At 41.5% G+C, this 22041-nt stretch overlaps 1 protein-coding gene across 4 annotated transcripts in view; it reads right to left on the bottom strand.

Annotated features, from left to right (window-relative positions):
* Positions 1 to 2100: 2100 nt before the first annotated feature.
* INO80D (INO80 complex subunit D) overlaps positions 2101 to 22041 on the bottom strand; it is a 46284-nt gene continuing 26343 nt past the window's right edge. For 3 of the 4 annotated variants that reach the window (XM_075511457.1, XM_075511459.1, XM_075511458.1), the window contains 5 exons: positions 20657 to 20766; positions 18605 to 18738; positions 16936 to 17153; positions 16373 to 16530; positions 11936 to 15388 (listed from right to left, as the gene is read on the bottom strand). In XM_075511457.1, the coding sequence (XP_075367572.1) occupies positions 14220 to 15388; positions 16373 to 16530; positions 16936 to 17153; positions 18605 to 18738; positions 20657 to 20766 (1789 nt within the window). In that variant the 3' untranslated portion in view covers positions 11936 to 14219. Of the gene's footprint in view, positions 9050 to 11935; positions 15389 to 16372; positions 16531 to 16935; positions 17154 to 18604; positions 18739 to 20656; positions 20767 to 22041 lie in introns of those variants that run through there. The other variant, XM_075511460.1, reaches the window with a different exon arrangement.

The following is a 22041-nucleotide window of genomic DNA, read 5'->3' as shown; positions in this document are numbered from 1 at the left end:
GAGAGGACTGTCAAAATACAAAGAAAGATGTACCACTTTCTTCCTGAATTGATACTTCAAACAAAACCTGTTTGTGTTTTGAAATGTGGCACTAGAACAATGACCAGTTGTTTTCGTAAAGTTACAGGCTGAGAGCCATGCAATCATTTTCTAAGAGCAGCATTTCTTTGAAGTTCATGGAAATGCTGGAAAAAAACCCCAGGTGATTCAGCTGGTCTCTGCCTTAGTCAGCAGAGGAGTCTCAGCCCATCTCTCGTCAAGCCCACACCGGAGAACGCCCAGCTTGGGGCTAGACCAGGCAACTGCTGCTGCCAGGGAGTCATCCCCAGGGAAGGGCCCACATTTTCCTAACTTCCACTTCCTTACTCCTCATCGCGGCCGCAAATCTTACACCAAATAGCAACTTAACTTTTGCTGTTTTGTTAAGAGCAGATTTCTAACAACTATTTTCTTCGTAACAATCAAGTCTTCCACCTCTTACTATTCTGACTTCGAGTGCCACTTGAGACAGGAGCGCTTTCTAGGATCAACTTTGCGACATCCACATGCGCAGCCAGAATTGCATCATCAGCCCAGAACTGCCTCGTCACTGCTACCCCTATAACGTCCGAATGCCGCAGGCCCATAACCTTGAACATTCCCTAGAATGGACAAGCTTGAGGTAGATTTTCTCCAGCTGCATTGGATTGAACTTCTGCTGCCGGACTCTCCTTTCGTTTACTTGAAGCCTCTGATCTTTTCTGTCATCGCTCTGTCTTGAAAAACGTCTGGATGCGGCACTTTCAGTTTACTCCTATCTCCCAGGAAGGCAAGATATTAAAGCACAAACCAGTTCCATCCTTTGCCCCGAAACCTTTGCAGCGTGTGTTAGCATGCAAGAGTATATCATTCGCTGTCTCTGCTTATCCCTCGGCCTGAATTACAATCAGGCACTGAAACGCAGCTCTAATTACACCGTCTAGAATGGCTGGGCCACTGTTCATTAAAAAGAAAAGTCAAATTACTGAGTCCCCTTCTCATCAATCTCTGCTGATAGTTATTCTGATGATCAGGGCAGCATTAAGTGAGACTGCTTATGAAAAAAACAGAACCTGGAAGATGGTCTCAAGTAGGACACGACTGCTTTTCCCTTGCAAGTCACAACCTCAGACACATTGGAGATGGAGACTAGCAAAGCAAACACAGTTGTAGCACATACTCTCATGTCAGAAAGCGAAGGGGAAGACTTCACAAAACAAATGCTGAGAGGAAGATGCAGCAACTATCTACTTACTGCAAAGTGTCCAAGGCGTAGTGCTGTCTAAACAGAGGACATCCTTCGAGCTACTGGGGAAAAGCCGCTCTCGGAGAGCAAACCCTGAAAGGGGTCAGTGCCAGCCAAGGCAGTCTAGTTCGCACCGGTCACAGCAGAGTGGCAGGAGCGGCCGCTTTTCCCCAAGGCGCAGCTGTCTGTGTCCGAACAAGGCAGTAGCAACTCCCAGCGTCTTACCGACCCAGGTGGTCCCCACAGCCATGCCCTGGCCTCACAATCCTGCCCGAGAGCTGACCGGGGCCCCGCAGCACCTCAGCAACCGTCATTTCTCATCCGCACGCTAATCCTCAAAATAACGCCAAACTCCAACTTACCAGTTTTGGTCGTGAAGCAGGTATGTATTTTTTAAATCTCAGAAAACATAACAACATATAAGACAAAATTCTATTCTATGCCCCTTAAATTATATTTCAAGTACAGTTCTGCAAACTCAAACCAGAAAACAAGATGAAGAGGATCTGGTCTCCAGGCCAGTGATCCACAGCTAGAAAGCACTATAATTAGAATCAGGACTGAGACTGAAGACCCCAGTTTGTTTGCAAAACTAATTAGCTAATGTCATTAGAAAGCAGTAGAGAATAAGCAAGAGCAGAATCAGAATCTACAGCTATCTAAGCAAAGGACAGTTTAATAACTGTACTTAGGATATATTTTAAAAGAAAAGAGAAATCACTTTATGGATTAGATTTCCACCTGGGCAATATTCATACATCTCGGACTTAGCAAAATGGCTTGGAGAAGAGGGTTTCATAATAGTAAACACGGCTACTTCACAGCAAGATTTATTAATACATCCAAAAGAAAGAAAGAAAATCATTTTGTCACACTATATACAGATAATACATACAGTGTTTTATACACATATTACATCAGTTTTTACACAAGAAAAATATACATAAAAATGTAAACTTTTGTATACAAAAACCCTTAAACAAATTAAACAAGGACCAGATAACAAAAGGAGACCAATCTATTATCATTTCATTGATTTTTTTTTTTTTAAATGGTAATACAGTACATTCATTGAGAAGTATGAGGAACATGTAAGCCAACCTTTCCTATTTAAAGGGAAAGTACAAACGCGAGCTTTCCTACCCGCCCCTGGAATGCTGTCCGTGAGCCTCCAGCACTAGAAGCAGTAGTGTGAGTTGCTATCGCTGCCGGGGACCCCGTAGGAAGGGACCCTTCTTCTCGGGCATCCCCATGCACCACACTCTCTGAAAGCAACACATCCGCAGAAGAAACCTGGACTGGGCTTTTTGTGCGTATTAGCTAGTCTTCCAGCTAATACCATGAGACGGGATGCAGCAATGCAGGTTTGTATGTTCCCTTTAAGCAGTCATTAAGTGGATTTAGCTTTGCTGGAGTAAGTTGTTTATTTTTCCCAATGTACGGTATGCTGAACACGTGTCGGGGATGAGAGGGAAGAGGGAAGGGGTGTAAGAGACTGCTAATCCTTGCTACCATGCAGTTACTTCAAAATCGGTACGTTTGCAAGCTACAATTCACTGGTTCAAAATACACTGCCTCACCTTTGCCTTCCCACTGCAACTTGTTTACATTTTAAACTCTAGTGGCCAAACAACTGTACGAGGCTCTTTGTTACAAGGCTGTTTCTGATATCAAAGCGTGATCAAGCTACCTTTAAAATGACACCAAACACAAACTTCTCTGAGACAGCCTTAAAAAGAGTGAGCGTTCCCTCTAAGCACTTCAGATTGTCCGTTTGCCACCTTCTCTTTTATCAAATCTAGGATAAAGATATTTACCCTTAACTGCAAAAAGGATATTGGTTGAGATTCTGACATCTGTTTTGCTCCACTTGCAGATAAACATTTTGGGGAATTGAAGGGGGGGACACCAAACCCACAACAATAAACCCAAACCCTAAAACCTCAGGCATCAAATAAGAAGGGAACTACTTAATATGTTGGTGAAAAAACAGTTGCAGAAACTCGTTGGAAACAAACAAACGTTAGATTCCAATGAAGGCTTCTCACATTAAATAAGTTAAAGACTTGTTACAGACATCTTCAATAAAAACATCCATCCTCCACAAAGTATGTTAAAATGTAACACAATAGTGATGCACTGGTATTTCTCCTGAAAAGGACAAAAGGACGTGAAATCTCCTTAGTGATATCAGTACTATTGAATGTAGGAGGTGAGCAATGATTTACGAAAGTAAAGTAATGAGGGGAAAAGCTGTGTAAAAGAAACCATGAATCATTAATTATAATTGGACAAAAGGGGGGATGGGGTAGAATGCGATTACAGTATGCCTCGGGAACCCCTGAAGGAAATAAATACTTAGAAACTTGTGTTTCCATTTCTTTCTTATGTCCATCTAAGTGATGGTGAGAGTAAGGGCTTGTCTGCTTGTTTTTGGTTTTTTGTTTTCTCTTTTTTTTCTTTTTTTTTCTTTTTTAAAATAACAACCCTTCTAGTAAAAATTCAAAAGACAATTACAAATGGCTTTAGATAATTAAGAGTCTCCTTTTTAAAATAAAACTTTGATAACACATTTCTCCATTTCTTCTATATAATGCAGCTTCAGTGAAAATATGTCATAAGGGACAGCAATCTGCAAAAAGTGGGAAAAAAAATTGCCAACCAAGGTTCATAACATATACACATGTATATGCAGGACATCTACACTCTATATACATATTTAATATACGTATGCATGAGTATATATCAGGAGAGAACCAACAGGTACATTCTCCACATACATAAACTGAAATAGCGTAATATATGTGTGCGTATAAATATGTATTATACACACACAGTACACAGACATACCCATACACACGCCCGAACATATGTATTATAGAAATCATCGTGTATGATTGCATGAAAGCTCAGATGGAACAGTACACCAGTTACCTTTTTCTAATAGAAATGCAAGGAAGACAAAATTCCATGGCTGAATTGTGGCCAAGAAAAATCGTGCCATATCCATACTGAAAACATGGAATGCAGTACGGCTCGATGACAGAACTGGAGCAGCATTCTACATTGAAACTGAAGCCTAAGTTAGCCAGGAGTTTCAACAGTGCTTAAATGTGACTGAGCAGGTTTCTGACAGCTGCTTTCTGCTAAAAGGATATAGAAGCTCCATTTAGCCAGAAAACAGAAAATAAAATACTTAAAACCACAATTTACTTGCATAAGCAAGATCATTCAATACACAATTAGATGCAAAGTGCTAGCATGTTAATGGTCAACTCTGCAGCTCGTTTTCAAATCTGTTTAATGGTAAAATGTAACAAGCTGTGTTTCTCTTGATACATTTGATGACAACCCCACTGCTCAGCACAGAGCACAGGGCTGCCTTCTGCTTACTGCCTGCGTTACGGGAAACTCAAACCAAACGCACTTTTTCTCCCTGGGGCTGAAAATTGGTAATTTTCGGTGGGTGCATTTCTCTCATTTTGAACATTTACCTCGAAAATACAATGCTGGGTTAACCTTTTAATATGCTAGGAAGCTTTGCATCAGGTTCTAAGAAAAGTTTGTGTTCATCTGCAAATCAATTGCAGTCTTACGCAAGCACAGTTGAATAGCTGGGAAATTCTGCGTAAGTTCAAGCAAGTGCTCAGGGCCCAATTCAGCTGCCACTACCGTCACCAAGAGAATTGCCCTAATGCATAAGCAGAGCTGGATTGGGCCGTTAAAGCTGATTGCTGCTAGCAAGAGAAACTGTAGAGATGCGGGGACAAGGAGGAGCTGGAATGGAGGCAATGGAGCAGAGAAGCAGAAGAGGTTGGCATTGCAAGAGGCCTCAACGAGTATTAATATAGAATGAACAAAAGCAGAAACGTACCAAGGAAACTCCACTGTGAGGGCTGAGGTAACACAAATCAATGGTGACCAAGCTCAGATCAGTCACTGATGTCATCCAAATCCCTCAGAAGAATTAAAACAACCTTGTTTGGCACAAGTGCTTACCTGTTACACATATGTTACGTGGATAGTCTCTCTCTTTAGCTCACACACTTACTCATGTTACAACTAATGTACATGTGTGTGATACAACGTATATTCCATCTATACATCTGTATGCATGTATATATAGATTTAGATTGATTGCATTCATACGTATTTATTGTACATCATGAGGGCAAGTCCACATTCAGCAAAGTGCTACCAACATCTCATATACAGATATATCTCTCTGTACAGGTATACACAAAAATGGGTCTATTCTTCCCCATAAAGGCATAAAGATTTATGCTGCTAACTCCCATTACCACCAAATAAGCAGAAGGAAAGGCCTCTGACAACTTCCACCTCCCTGCCCTTTCACTTGTATGCATATGTGCCAGAAACGAATTGCGGGGAGGGGGGGAGGGGGAGGGATGCCTGGGGGGTATCAACATACTGATAGGGAGGGGGATATAAAAAAAAAAAAAATTTGAAAACTAAGATTTGATTTGCGACTGCTTAAAAAAAGCCTTCAAAAATTCAAATGTCTGTGGAATACTGGAAGTTCTGTTTTTCTAAACAGATTTTTAAAGTCACCAAGATCATCATCATTAAAAGTGATACTGTATGAATAAATAACAATTAGGTTACTTTCTCCAGCCTAAATAAAACAGTATGAAGAGTATGCCAATCTGTAAGAATGTTTCTGACTTCTCACAGTTTCAAGTGAGAACTCCCATAAAGAAATCTTCCTTCTCCAATTATGAAAAAAGAGTTAAGCGGTCATAATTAAATTCAGAATTTCACAGCACAAGTGAAACTCCCTGGATTGAAATTGTATTTTGTTCTGCAATCCCCCAACAGCAATTCTGGGCAAAATTAATACACGCCAAGACCCTCAGGAAAGAAAAGAATCTACTTTGCAGACAAGATCCTTTTACAGAATGGAGATCACCCCACAAACAGTGCCCCTTGCAACCTAATTTGAAAACACAAGTACACTGAGATTGACAACATTTTCCAAGTCAGACCATAGGAGATTTGGGTATTAATTTGCAAAGATACAGCAACTCCCATGCCTCCCCATCCCACCGAATGCAGACCTTCCCATTTCAATTTCTCCTGAAAAATATCGCTCATTTCTCCCATCCCTCCTCCTCCCTCATTTGTTTTATTTAAAGGCTGTCTTTGGGAGCTTGGTATTTTCATGGCATTTTAAACAGGGCTCAATGCAACTCATTTAAAAAACAGTAAAATTGACATGATATCAGAGTTAGCCTTATAACAGAAGATTATGTAGTAGAGAGTTTCAGTTCTTTATACAACAGTGAGGACATAACAACCCCCTACTAAATAATCACATTTCTACAATACATTCCATCACCTCTTGACTACTTTTCTCTTTACAAAACTATGACCTACAATATACACATTCGTATCGCACATACAGCCCCCCCCAATGCATATTTTTTGTGTGTATATATAATACATACATGCACACAAGCAGTCTAATTCTATTTATAAGTCACAGTGGGAATTCCTTTGTGAGGAAAGGAGGGGAAAAATCCTGAATAAGACACCGTAGATTCCTAATGTTCTGACTTTTCAAATTCCAACTCACAGAGCTAACTGGAAATAAATACATTTAAAAAAAAAAGAAAAGGTCTTACAAACTTGGTTCACAACTTCCAGCTACAGTAGTTGGATTCTTTTAATTTGATCTATTTACCCTGTAACTAAATTTCTAATCATAGGTACAAACCACGGATAAATTATTGCAGAATGTAACACTCAAAATAAAATTTAAAAAGAGTTATAGGAACAGTAATATAAGGGTTAAAAAGAGTTCTATGCTTTGTTGATACAGGATACCATTTTATTTTATTTATATATATATCTATATATAGATATAGATATCTGCAAGGTAGCAAAGAATAGCTGTACACCTTGACACGGCAAAGATCCAGTGTAAAAAGGTGCTTCACTAGTTTGTTTTTCCAAAAAAGCTTGTATATAATTTTATAGCTATTAAAAACACATATGCAACATAATTCATTACACTCAATACAGCTTTAGTATAAAACTTATAATTTATGAGGTGATGTTAATAGCATAAATTAATATACCATTTCTCTTAAAATCTACAATAAGTATTCTGAAAGCTCATTGGGGAAGGGTATCTTTAAATAAAAAGTTTAAAGCTGAGCGTGATGAAAAAGATTCTGTATGTTGAACTTGAGATGAGAGCCCCGAGAAGAGAAAGAGTCCCTAAGCCAGACACCGTGGACTATAAAACTGAACAAAGATTTCTCCTTCTTGCGCTCTCACTTAGGTGACGCTCTACCTTAAATTATTATTTACTTTTAAAACTATTTACTTTTTTTTTGTTTTTTGTTAACTGCCCTTATTTCCACAAGGAATCCCTGAGACATACCCAAAACTGTACAGTGAAGGTCATCACTGTTCAGAGAAACTGGTTCAACCCCTTCTGGTAGGATGTAGCTATTTTGCATGAGAATTGAACTGTCCATCACTTCAGAATGAATCTATTTGCACCGGAACCAACTACACTGTTTTAAGACGCAGGTTAGAGAGTCGTTTCAGGGTAAATCAGTCCACTCCAAGGTAGAAGCCAACGCCATCGCAGTTAGCTACATCAGAGCAATCTGCACCAAAGTTAAAGTTTTCCAGAGGATATCTGGGAACATTACCTATCCAGAGTTCACCTCCGTGGGCACCGGCTGACAACGACAGAAAGCAGGTAAAACATTAGCATTACTGGACCAAGTTCAACACGCATATGCGGTCGATACACTGGTACTCTGGACATCTCACTGTGTGTGTGTGTTTGGGGGACTAGCAAGGGGAAGGAGTAGGAAGAATGCATTTTTCTACATCGAATAAGTACAGTTTTAAGGTCAAAAGCCCAAGTTTCATCCTGGTCACTTCCAAACCGAATTCTATGAGCCAGAGCAGACTGAAAAGGTGCCAACACTTATTTCAAAGAGACAGAAAAAGAAAGCCTTCTCCAACCATTGCTGTCAATCTACAGCCAAGCCCACTTTCCCCTTTCATGCTTCCACTACCTTATTCCATAGTAGCCAGAGGAGGAGTATGTGAAAGCAGAATAAAACAGCAGAAAGCAAAGAACCCAACAACCATGAGAAGTAGCAGAATGGCAAAGGGAAAAGCTCCCAAAACAGTCACTTGTTTTTTTAAAAAATGGCTGAAGACATGAGTGAGAAAATTGTTCTAAGACACATCTTTTGTAACTCCTTCTCCTCCACCAAACTTTTCTTTCCCAACAACAGTGTTTTTGTCTAGTTTTAAAGAAAAAAACCCAAAACTTTACCTGATAGAGCTAAGGTCTCTCATGACCAGACCTCTCCTAAAGTCCAAGTTTAAGTTTAGTAAACACAAATGTAGATTTTTCCACCAACCCTCCTTACTTTTATTTGGGCTTGCGGGTGTTAAAAAGAATAATTTAAATTTTTCTTCATGACTTTCTACTGATGCACTTCTCAAAAGAAGAGGAACCTGTGAGAAGGTAAACTCTTGCTAAAAACACCTGCACATTCACTGCTAGCATGTGCACTCCCATGATCAACGTTGTACCCTCAGCATCTAGTTCATGACATATTAGCGTGCTGTGAAACATCATCTTACTCACTGATCTGAGAAATACTTTGATCTATTGCACTGTCGTTCTAGCATCCAAAATGTGTATTATGAATTGCAGGAATGTCTCCTCCTTTTCGCTCAGGACCACGGAAGACTTACCGGTTGGCATTACTTACACTGGAGAAGTATCTGAGAATGGGAGAATAAAAGAAAGAATGATGAAGAATGTAGAGAGGAAGGAAATAAAGGAGGTATGAGAAGCAGCCCACAACACCCCATCATTAAACGTTACCCAAGAGATCAGAAAGACCTTATGACCAGAAGATCAGAAACACCTAAAGCTCTGGTCAGCACATTAGCCCAAAACTCTGCCTTCAGTTAGTATTTCCACCACCACCAGACCTTGCAACAGGCCCGCACAGGAGACCCCTTCACACGTAATGGCAAAAATACAAAAGCAAAGGAAACAACCCACCAGGGAAGCTGCCCAGACACCCACGCAAATGCCTCACTGCAGAAGATCACTGCAGTTAAGTTTTCTATTGTTTGTCTGCTGAAAGCACCTCCTGCCACCGTCCCTGCACCCTACAAGTCTTGTAAGATTCAACTGCAGGTAGCTGGCTCTTCTAAAAATGTTTCCCGCCTCCCTGCCCAAAGGCTTGTACTGTTGGAGAATTCACCAGTGGACTCAGCTCGTTGCAGCACAAAGACAAGGAGAAATACCCCTGGAGCCCTGCCGATGCCCACAGGGAATGCAGCAGCCACGATGCTGCAGGAGCTCAGGGAGGAGCTGGAGTTCAGAAGCAGACTAACAACACGTGTATGTAACTACCAGGGCCTGCTTCTCAGGGAAGACACCTGTCCACTGGTTGTTGTACTCCTTCATGAGACTCTTCTTTCCTGGCAAGCAGATTCAATCCCAGACTGCATTTAGATGTGGTTACCGCAAAATGAAGCTTGAGACTGAATTTGGCTACTGGTTTGCAGGTTCAATCCTGGGCCCTTCGCCTTGGCCATGCCCCTGCAGCGAGTGGCATCACACTGTGCCTAACAGCTCAAAACAGAACTTAATTAACTTATTAATTTTTCAACTAATACCTATCTCCCTCTAAAAAAAAAAAAAAACCCAACAAAAAAAAAAACCAACAAAACCACATTAAAAAACCCCACTACTTCCCTTGGCTTCTCTTTGCTGTTACAGATGACTCTCCTTGGACATTTTTTTCCTTGCATTTGTACTTCCAGTACCATGTCTGATTTTTGCCTAGCAGGTGATAAGCTTCTTGGGGCCTTCCAATGCTTTCCAAATGAGAACTACAAATCCTCATTTCACTAACCTGCTGAATGAAGTGGGAAATCTAGCTATTGCTGTCTTCTCCACAATGTCCGAGGCACACCTGCAACTGTGCTACCTCTCACCATTATCAGTTTAAAGCCTTTATGCCCAACCACAGAGAGCATGCTACTAATGAGAAGGGAGCTAAGCAAGAACCTGGAGGAACTGGAAGGCAGGAGGAGACAAAATGATGCATCTTTTCCATCTTCTTGCATCATACATACATCTTCTTGTATCATAGTAATTGCAAGGCCAAAGAATAAATCAACTTTGAGGTATCTAAGTGCATATGGCTCCCCTCAAAGTTGGCATAAAGTCTGCCTAAGTGAAAGGAAATGTCAAAGCGTGTCTTACAGAATGCCTTACACACTAGGCCAGCATGAGGCTGTTCCTGATGAGCCTCTGTACACTGTCAAAGTTCATCTTGTGTTAAGTACTTTTGTACAAAGACTAACTGAGGTGCTATTATTACCAAAAATGATGTTACTGGTATTATACTCTAATTTTTTTTCCAATTCTTTAAAACTCAAACCTTATGTAAAGAAATTACCTTTTAGGTTCAACTAGCTTTATTCCATTTGCTAACACGTAAAGGGCATGGCAGGTATCGACCATCTCAAATCAATGGACTGAAATTGCTACACTGGATCTTTGGTGAAAGGGTGATTAGAGTGCTAATTGCTATACAAGGAGATGATAGTCAAAAACCTTTGCGAGAGAGCATAGATTCTACTCAGGAACCACATAAATAACAGCCTTGAGGACCACCTTAACCAGACCTGCAGTATTTCCCAGAGGAAGAGGTGTGAAACATCTCTGGCTGCACAGACCTCTCAGACTGGATCTCTCGCATCCAACAGTAAGACACTGATTCACTAGAGTCAACAGGTTGTGTGGGTGTAGAAGCCCACCTGGAATGATCCACCTTGTAAAGCTAAGATCAAGACCCGTAACTGCTTGGTAGGCTGTAACCATGAAGTCGGCAGCAGTGAAAAAACAGGAGGTGAACCAGGAAAAGGCAAGAGTGGTGGCCCATTTCAGAACTCTGTGTCAGACAAGACAGAGGGATTCCTATTTCAAATGTATACAAACCGAAGTTTATTTTTAAAAGTGCAGCTTTATTGCAAACTTAGTTTGCTCATTGAAAAATGTTACGTAGTCACTTTTCAGGGAAGAGCCATCAAGGGATGTACAAAAATTGAAGTCTAAGTGGGGGAAGAGAGTTGATACCCTAGGCTGCCTTAAAGGAATGCAGGTATGTAACGGCCATTGATTTCAAATGGGAATTACAGACCTGCATAGCTTTGACAGCTTTTGAAATTCCCTGTCTAAATCAATGCTCAGATTAGGAGTTGGGTTCTGTTCTGAGTTAGACCAGTACAAACTCCCAGTGACCTTAGACCAAAGAGCTCCTCTGTAATTTATACCAACGCAAGCAGGCAGAACTTGGCTCTCAGTTCCTCTCCTCCCTTCCCCCCCCAGCATTTGCTAAGAAAGAGAAATGTGATGTGGGGCAAATACACTCTGCACTAGCTGCAGCTTCATTAAAGAGTTTGATGGGCACAAGAACGATTTCAAGACCAAAGTCCTGAAACCAATTTATAGAAATTAACATCCTCTAAAATGACATTAATACACAAGCAGATTAAAGAATTAACCATTTGGTATACTAGTTCTCCACTCTTTTTCAGCCAGTCACCCAAACACATTGAAGAAGGTATAAGGACACAACGAAAATAATTTGCAAATCAAACAGTTGTCTCCTCAACAAAGTATGGGGAACATAATACAAAAATAAATAAATGCCTTGTCAGATTTGCCTCATTTCACAATACCACTGGGCATTCCTCAATCAGCAGGACAATCACAAGCAGGATTTCATAGGCTTCAATTCAACTTTTTACATGATTTAAAAACATTTAAATGTTACAAACATATTTAAATCACCACTTAAAAATATTCGGCTTATTAAGATCTATTTTACCAAGTATGAAATAAGGACTTCATAACAACAGAAGCATGAAAATAATTGTTGTTTCCTCCACCCACATACACTTGCAATTTCAGAAAAGGACATATGCATCATCCATACTCCTTTATATTCAAGGAGCACAAATCTTTCAAGAAAAGAGGGATAGTATGGTTGCTATGATAGCAAGAAGACACAAGACCTATCCCATTTAAATTCTGTTCCTTAGCAAGATGGAAGGAGAGGTTTGGGTCAGAGATTTTGGTGTGGGCCTGACTGCTAACAAAATGAATTTCTATAGCATCTAAACTTCATTCAATGATCCCTTGCTCAAACAATTTATTAGGCCTCTCTATTACATGTGCTTCGTATTTCTTAATTTCCTGAATTAGACTAGAATACATGCAGGTAGGACATTTTACCACAAGGTAGAATGAAATCTGTCTTCTACAGTAAGAGACTGAAATGTGGGATTTTCTATTCTCTCTCATCTGCATCTCAGAAACAAACCAAGAAGAGTAGAGACTTGTTATATTAAGTAGGAGCTACTTTTACAGTCAAAGTCAGAGTACAGTAGCAAGTTTGAGCCCTATAAAGTCACAAGCAAATTCCTTTTTTCCCTTCCTGATAAAGAGATGCAAGTAAACACCTCAGAATTTCTGCTGCTGTTATCTCTTGGATTAAAAAACATTAAATAAAAGAAAAAATCTAAAACCTAGTGGACTCCTTTCTTTAAGAACTGAAATTACCACCAAACAGTCTGAATACTACCTTTAGCAGGTGGGCAGTAAAAGCAAGACTGTCCTGCAGACAGAAGGAATTCTTATCTCTCTATTTTGCTTTAGTGATTTCTCTTTTGGTTAGCCATGACTGCTGATAGGTACCTGCTAGTTCCTTACATACATTCAGCTTCCCATACAGAGCATCAAACCCTACAAGCGGCAAAAAACTATATGGCTCCCAGGGGGGAAAGAAACTATCCAAGAAAATCTCAATAGCTAGACATAATTTGAGAAATGCATCCATTTGAAACTTACCAAAGGGTCTGACCTAGACTTGTGTGGATGGGCATAATACCAACCAAATTCTTCCAGTTTCAGCTGGGAAATACCTGTCAGCCTGTCAGACAAGGAGTTCTGGACAAAGCCACACTTGAAAAGGCAAATCATCAATGCTACAAGGCCACAGTAATTCAGCAAGGGAGGGAATTTCTGCACAGGAATCTTCACTAATCCATGACCCTTCTGTTTTTCTTTTTTTCCCCTGGGCTAACTTCATATCAGCTTTCAGATTCTGGGCAACCAGTCAACTGATCCCCTTGCTGCTCAATGAATTAAAAATCATCATAATAAAAAACCAAAAATCAGCATGCAGTAAGAACAGTGACCAGTTCTGGAAGGGGACAACTCCCACTTCTTCACCAAAAGAAGAAAAGGAACTGCTGCTCCCTGCACCCTAAACACGCACACGCACACAGAGGAGGTCAAGAGACTATTTTAAGAAACTGCCAAACTCATCTCTGAACCATGATCTTGATTTAGGACTTAGTGCACCATTCTCAAATCAATGCGTGCAGCCAAGTTTTCCATGCCAGATGCTACCTTTGGAAAAAAAGTAAATTTAAAAAAAAAAAAAAAAAATCAAGAGACTTCTGCCCACTGGAAAACTTTCTACCAGATGCTAATGGGATGGCAAGCACTGATCCGAACCCTAGGAAACAGTAACATGCATCAGTAATCTGAGGTATCTTCCCATTTCTAGGTCTTACTGCTAAGATCAATTACATCAGCAACTGTGCTGTATCCTTAAGGAATTATTGGGGAACGGTGAACCTGCCTGCAATAAATGAGCACCGGTGCGTAACAAGCACATGTGAACGCTACAGCAAGGTTCACAGAGGGCTAACCCTGGTCAGTACTGAAGCAGGGGTCGTCTTCTCAACCCCCTCTTAAAAAAAAGGGGAAGGGAGGACAGAAAAAATAAAGAAAAAGGAAAAAAGGAAAGATAGAAAACACAGGTCCCCCATCTACCTGCACAGAGCCAGGCAGACAAGCTCAGTTGGAGGTGGTGAAGGGCGCAGATGCGTTATTGGTACTGGTAGCGGTGGCACCGGTCACTGCGAAGCCCGTGGGAGGAGCTATGGAGCTGTGGCTGGGCTGCAGGTCCTTGGGGATGCCACTGTGGGAGCTCAGCTGGTGCCCGAAGGCTGCGCTGAACTGAGGGAGCTGTTGTTTAGGGGAGGTGGAGGCCATGAGTTCAGCGGAGGCAGGACCCATGCCACTAAAACTGGTCTGTGGTAACCCCGGAAGCACACTGGAGCTGTTGGGGGTCACAGTGGCGAAGGCAGGCTGTGTGGTCTCTGAGTGCGAGGTGGTAGGTGGTGTGGACAGGGAGGTGGACAGGAGGTGTCCATCTGCACCAAGAAGGTTGCTAAATGGAGAGGGGTCCCCAAGATTGACAGGAAGATTTCCCCAGTGAGTTCTGGGGTTGACCACCCCGCTAAGTGGCACATCCAGCTGAGTTGGGAGCAAGTGCTGTGCCATCATGGGCATCTCTGCTGAGAAGGTAGCTGCCAAGTTATCACCAGAAAAGGATGTGGTGTGAGGGGATGTGATATGGTCACTGTAGGGAGACGGCACATGCTCACTATCATAATGGCTTCCATGGGGTGAGGAGTGTGAATGGTCACTGCTGTATTGCTGTCGTGAGGTGATCAGGTCATCTGCCTTGCTCAGCAGCTGGGCAGGGTGGGGCCTCTGGGAGGCATGGCTGCCATCATGAAGTCCATGAAACTGTCCTGGGAAGGCTCTCTCCCCAAGGCCACTCTGGCTTATGAGAGTGGCAGAAGTAAGGCCGACGTTGGCTGGGGCTGAGAATTGCCCCTGGATCTGCCCTGCCAGGGGCGTAGGTGGGTTGGACAAGGTAGCAGAACGGAGCAAGTTCTCATCCAGCTCCAGACCGGAGAAATTATCATGTACTATACGCCCATTCAACAGCTCCCCCAGATCCGTGTTAACCTCTCGACTCAAGGACTGCATTCCTGGAGCTCCAGCACCTGTAGAGAACACCCCTATCCCTCTATCTGACAGCTCCTGAACTGGCACACCATCTGTCTGTGTAAGTACTCCAATGGTACTCAGGCACTCAAGAGAAGTTACAGCCTGCAGGGCCCGTTCCAGTTCTTCAGCCTCTTCTGTAGTCGGAAGGAGATCTCCATTTTTACCTGCAGAAACAGGGACACCAGAAGTTAGCATGCTCCTCTTAGGTGAGCCCAGCACTGGCACTCTATGGATGCAGATGTACAGACAGCTCAGTACAGAGCTGCAGTGTATGATAACCTTCCAGAATGGCTTGCGGTACACAGAAAGTTTCCTTCACCAGTGTTCCATTAGGTAAGCAAGGTAAGAAAAATGAGGAATTACACCTTCCTCATCAATGGAATTCCTTCTCTCCACCCTCTTCTTCCACATACTACAATACAAGATGCCTCCCAAACTCACTAGACTTAAAGTAAAAATGCTTAAATAAGATTTTCTTCAATGCTGCAATAACACAAATAGTCCACAAATGCCCTTCTACTTACCACATTACAGCCTGGACCTAAAATGTACACAGTCAGTATAATTTAGGTTAATTTCAACTCAAACACAGTGTGACGTCATGTCATATCAGAAAATGACCAAAGAAATCACATACCCCAACTCTGGGCTGTTCTAATTTCTTTGTTATCTGTGATAGGTACTGAGCTTTAGAATCCAGAAATTCAGGCACAGTTCTGATCAAAAGCTAGTTTCAAAAATGTATTTAAAGATTTTATTCTCACTCTCTTCTCCTTTTATCAAAGGCCAACATTGACTGTGATTCCAGCCCCACTCGATGGCAGAAAGATGCCATTACTGAGAACACTCTTGATTAAACTGCAACACTGACAGGCAGTAGAAATGTAAAATGAATTATTAAAATACTAAACCAATTAGGATTTGCAGAGCAGTAATTCTAAGAGTAAGCAGAGAACTACACACACCAGTCTCCTTAAAGTCTGCTTTACTTCAGAGCTCACAAACAAACAATAGAGCAAACGCACACTTCCTTGTCTAGAAGTTATTGCCTCTGTAGAAAAGCAAGCAACCCCTCAAAATGTATTTTAGAAACACTCACTTCTTCAGTTCACTGACTGCGTTCACATTAGCATAAAATAAAATGGTACCTTCAAAGAAATCAAAATCCTGCAAGTCATCGGGCAGCCGTGGCAGGACATCAGAGAAGTCCTCCTGATTCAATTCCAAGTCATGTGGAATGTCTGTGATTTCGTTGGCGATATCATCAGGCAGCTCATCGGCACTCAGCTCTGGTGTGGAGGGGCTCCTGGACAGAAAGTACCGTTAGTCCACAGTATTCAACTCCCAATTCCTCCAAAAAGCAACTATGAATGCATATGCATCTATAATGGGTGTTTCCCCACACCTTTTTTTTTTTTTCCCCATCATCGAGGAAAGAAATGCTTTTAGAAAGTTTCTTTAGGAGGCTTACACTTAGCCTGTTGATTAAATACCTAAGATGGGCATCAGTAGCAAGACATTTTATCCATCAAACTCAATTAATTGCTCAAATCTAAAATGACCCCTCTAAGGTTTTTTTCAACAGTCACATGGAGACGCAATTTCTAGCCCTGCTCCAGATGCTCAGCACAGCAACATCGCACCTTTCTACAGTGCTCAGTGACAATGTTCAAGCTAGCAGTGGACAAACTGGGGCAGGGCTACCACTGACCGTATGTGGGGCATCTCTACTGGCAGTGAGACACTGGCAGGCATGGTGAGGTTCCCTTGGGGCACTGCAGGAGGAATGGGTTTCTGGGGCCGGCGTGGGCCTCGCCTTCTCTTCTTCTTGTGTTTTTTGGTAAGTGCAGGTGGCTTCGTTTTTTTCCTGGGTTTCCTCTGCTGCTGGTGCTGAACTTTACGGGAGCTGTCCCCTCTCAAGAAATTGTCCTTTGGGAATAAAACAATAGCAACAGGAGCGTATTAAGAACGAGTGTTACTTTCCTTGCTTTTTTCCCCCTGGTCATTCCACACACATTCATATGTAATGCAAGAGAGACTGCTAACTTACACCCAGGCAAGGTTACAAAAATGAAGCTGTTGCCTTCCTCATTGATCCCAATGGCAAAAATCACATAGACCAAATTATGAGGTATGCTAAATAGGAGATCAGGCAGTGTCACTTTAAAAATCATCATAGCAAACCCTAACTAAATCAGTGCAAAACTGTAACCTTTTGCAGCATTCCTGTAAGTATTAAAGACAGAACACTCTTGTGAGGTGGCGATAACAGGGACAGTGTGCAGCAGCTAAAGGCACCATCCTCAAGTGCCCAGTGCCATAAGAGGGACAGCACTGAGGAAACAGAATTAATACTGTAGGGCTAGGGTAAGGATGTGGGTAAACAATTAAGGCCTCATTGCTTTTGAACAGCAATCATTGACCAATTAAAAAATAAATGAAACCATCATCAGTTTTCAGTTGCCATAATACTGGGAACGGCAGAGGACTGTATGTGCTATAGAAGTAAACCTTGAGACACACACTGAATATTGCCTGGGAGAAGGGGAAAATCCCATACTAATCTGTGTAGTGCAGACCCTCACATTTTAATTCAGAAAACTCCACAATTCACAAGTATTGGAGAGGTTGGACAAAAACAGTAACAAAAACCCCACAACCACCCAACAACAGAACAAAAAAAAAAAGGCAGTTTTATGCCTAATGCCTTGAAGGAGGGGCAAGACAGAAGTGGGTTTGTGAATTATCCTGAAAGTTTTGTTCTGGAAGATGGGAGGCATAAAAGGAGAGCAATGGACATCATCTTAATTTCTGCATTCTCTCAACTTGTAGTAGGCCACTGCTCTTCCTCGGGGATCCACAGATCCCTGAAGGAGGTTAAAGATAAATTCTAATAATCACTAAAAGGTAAATAAAGTAGCAAAACCATTATTTGTATGCTTGTAATTGCTGCCTACACTTCCTCTAGAAAATATTTTGGGCCCCATGTACTGAGGCTGAGATGCAGTGTTCTTACCATACCACACTCATACTATATTCAGATCCAAGGGCCAGGAGTGAGCCCAAATAAAATGACCACAGGATCTCTCACAACGATTTTCTATTTCTTGATTCACGAGAGGAATCAAATTTCTTCCAGAGAAGCATATTCTCATGCACACTTTATTATATCCTCAAAAGTATGTAAAAGATTTTCACAACATACTTTATACTAATTGGGAATGTTTGGCATGTTTTACCCTCTTGAGAAAAATAAAAGGAAATGAGCTCTTAAGTTCATAAACTTGCTAGTGGTCAAGCAAGAGTTCATAGAAAGACTGGGGCTAAAACTCCTGATCATCCCAATACACAAATAATCACAGTTTTGGCTTTGTACTTACCATTTTTTTGGCATGTTCTTCGCACAGAGGTGTCTGATGTGTAATGTCAAAAACTGGCACAGAGCACTGTTGACCATCCGCAAACTTGGCTGTGCAACTTGAGAAGAGCTGCTGAGAACGGTTCAATAAGATATCTGTGCATTTCTGCATCAGGAATAACACACGAGGCAATGATGGAGGAACGCCCTTTGATTTATCAATCTGATGAAGATCAGAGCCTTCAACTCTACCTGTCCGTAGATGTTATTTTTAATGAGTACCTTAACTTTGTTATTCAAGTTCAAAGCTAGGTAAGGCTCAAACCCAACTTTTAAAGTGAAAAACTGCATTCATGCAGAATCTCTAATCATTTTATTATATATTGAGATAGTTTTATGGAAGCAGCCATTTCACTAATGAGTTCTTAGCAAAAAGACGCCTTTTCCTGGAGTCTTAATCAATAGATCAATAGCAGCAGTTGGAACAGTGTAGTCAACAGGACTATTTCCTTACAGACTAATGACAATCCATACCAAAACATTAAAGAAAGAGTATTTCTTAATTCAATCCTTTAAGGTACATTCTTGGCATTTATCTTTAGAGCACAGACAAAGAAGTTTCAAGATCCTTCCTGCTCCTCTGAAAAAAAGAATATGTGCAATCAGACAGAAAGGTCAAGTAAATCCAAACGTAAGCTTGCTGAGATTTCCTTCAGAAAAATCCCCTGCAGGAGTGAAAGTGTTTCCAGACTTAGAGCAAATCAAACAGATATTTCATTGTGTTTTTTCAAACAACATTAGAAGCACTCCTTCCATCCTGAACAGTTCTCAGACCTGAACATCACTATGTATGTTCAGAAAATGTTAAAACACAAAAGAAAGGACAAAGAAAATGGAAAACATGCAGACCAGTCCAGATGGCAGACCTGGACGGATGGGTCAGAACCAAGAGCCTGCTCATTTTAGGAGAGACTGTTTCCATTGAGAAGAAAGTGCAGAGGGGAAAAAATGGGCACAAATGCAAAATCACTAGTCTTGACTTCTCTGCTCCACGCACACCAAGAAGCAAGAACACTTCAAAAAAACCTTTAAAATAAATAAAAAATTAAAAAAAAAAACAGAATCATGAGACAAATCCCAAGCACAGCTGCACACCATGATGCTCTCTCAGAGAGGTTTTGAACTGCTTTGCAGACTACTTTTAAGGGGCCTGCAAAAATCAACCAAGAAAAACAAAGCATCTGCAAACCTAAAAGATTGAAAAGGTGCTGCAGTCTGATAACAACTGGAACAGATCAGCACTAGTTACTTAAAATACCAAAAGCAAAAGCTCAGACAAAAAGAGTCACTGCAACAAAAGCGCCAACAATTCTTCAGCTAAAAACAAAAACAACAAAGTCTGCAGAATTCATAAGTATTCCAGGTCAGAAGTCTGCCTGTTTATAGCCTTCAGAATCAAACCTCACATCTAATGTGCTCCGTCCTTTCTGCGACCTTCATGCATTGACTCTTAACATCCTTTTCAGACTTTCCTTGAAATCCCCAGCACTGGAAATTCTTCCTCATCCAGAATTTGGTTTCTGTCTGGAATAGACTCTTTCTATTCTCCTTGTTTAAACAATGCAAAGTATCAGATTTCCATCTTTCTAGTCAGTGTAAGCCATCTTTTTATACTATGTGTAAAAACTTGTTCCCATAAACCCTTCATAGGTAGTTAGTCTACCTACCAAGAACTGGATGAAAGCCATGAGGCTGAAAGCCATGTGGTTTGTACCAAGTCATCGTTGTACCAAGATGATCATTTTTGTAAAGGCTTCTTGCGCCTACTAAACACAGCTTACAAAGTAAACCAATGTGACCATGATAGATACCAGTGGCAAACTACTTATCTTCACTGTCTACACACCCAAATCACACAGACAAATTAAAAGCAAAGTAGTTGATAAGACACTAACGAATAGGTATTTTTTTGTGAAAACTTATTTGTCATTGCAAAAACCTAAGAAACAAAAACCCCTAAACCAGAACAGCTTCCATGCCTGAATGCAACTCCCGAACAGAGTTAAGAGGATACGCTGAAAACAATGCCTGGTGAATGGAAGGGCCTTGTTAGTGCACTGTTCTCCCTTCGAAGTCCCACTACAGGTTGTTGGTTCTGCATCTCTCTGCCTCACTTGACTTGTGCTGAAAAAAAAGCATAAAAGAGTTTAGAGACAAAAACCCAGTCTCAGGTGGTTACTTAGCACAACTATTGCACTGAATGTGGCACAGTAGGATGAAAAATTATAACACACATATGTGTGTGTCGTGATCCAGGTGGGTGCACACTACTACCAGACTCTACACAGGGATACAGAATAGATGTCAATGACAGGTGAAGGTGTGACTGCAGTAACAGGATTATTGTTTATTTCACAGGGCATTAATTGTAATGAGAGGTGCTGTGTGCCACTACCACGTAAATATTACAACACCCTGCAACAGAGCCAAGGACAGCAGTAAGTGAGTGTCAACACAGGTGACCCTTAAAATGAGGTCAGTCTTTGGAGTACAATATATTGGGTATGTCTACATGGACAGTCAAGTGCACTTCCAAGCCTGTTCATAAATCAAAACATGCCGAGCATCCCCAGAGCTTACATGCAAGCATATGCTCAGACAAACTTAGACTGAGCTCTGGAGTGGCAGAGCCTGAGCATGCTCAACATGGGTAAAAGCTCTCCTTCATCAATGTGCTACAGCCCAATCCACCAGCAGGTGCCCGGAGCTGAGCGCTTCCTCAGCACAGCCTCAATGCTTTGAGCCTGAGCTGCAAGCAGGCAACCAGACAGCAGTGTGGATGAGTACTGCAAGCATTACACAGCTCGCTCGGTGTTAGCCTGCTCTCAAGGCGTTTGTCACCTTCATGTAGATAAAGCTGGCGATTCCAGGCCTGAATTTCACCTCTGTACACGTTGTTTTCTAGGTTGACAAAAAGCTGTCTGTAGCCTGACTGTTTTCCTTCAGCCATTTCTGTCATCAACTGCACTTTGACTGAGCAAAGTTTTAGTTAGCAATATTACTCCTGTGAAAAATTTCGTAACTGAAGAGACTCTGTGGTTACTTAAATTAACCAGAGCAGTGATGACAGGCATACCTGGCTTTGCCAGTCTACCCAAAACAACGTAATCTTTTTGTGTAATAAAAGGCAAAAATAACGGAAAAGAAAAAACAGCAAGAGCTTGCCAGTTCTGGAAAGATTTTGCTGTAGTTTAAGTTTGGAGACATTTACACAACTTTGTAAACTAGTAATGTACCTCTACATCGCACCTCTGAGCAGCTCTTCAGCATCATGCCACCTCCCTAACAATAAACCCTCCAACTGTCATGAACCACAGCCCACGGTCCAGGAACAAAAGCATCCCGTAACCAGAATATACTCTCAGGACCCTGCTCCAGCCTGCCTCTCATGTTAGCCTC

The sequence above is a fragment of the Mycteria americana genome, chromosome 9 (genome assembly GCF_035582795.1).
Source record: "Mycteria americana isolate JAX WOST 10 ecotype Jacksonville Zoo and Gardens chromosome 9, USCA_MyAme_1.0, whole genome shotgun sequence".
Taxonomy (NCBI): Eukaryota; Metazoa; Chordata; class Aves; order Ciconiiformes; family Ciconiidae; genus Mycteria; species Mycteria americana.
Note: the sequence above shows the minus strand (reverse complement) of the source record. Positions and strands in the feature narration are given on the sequence as shown.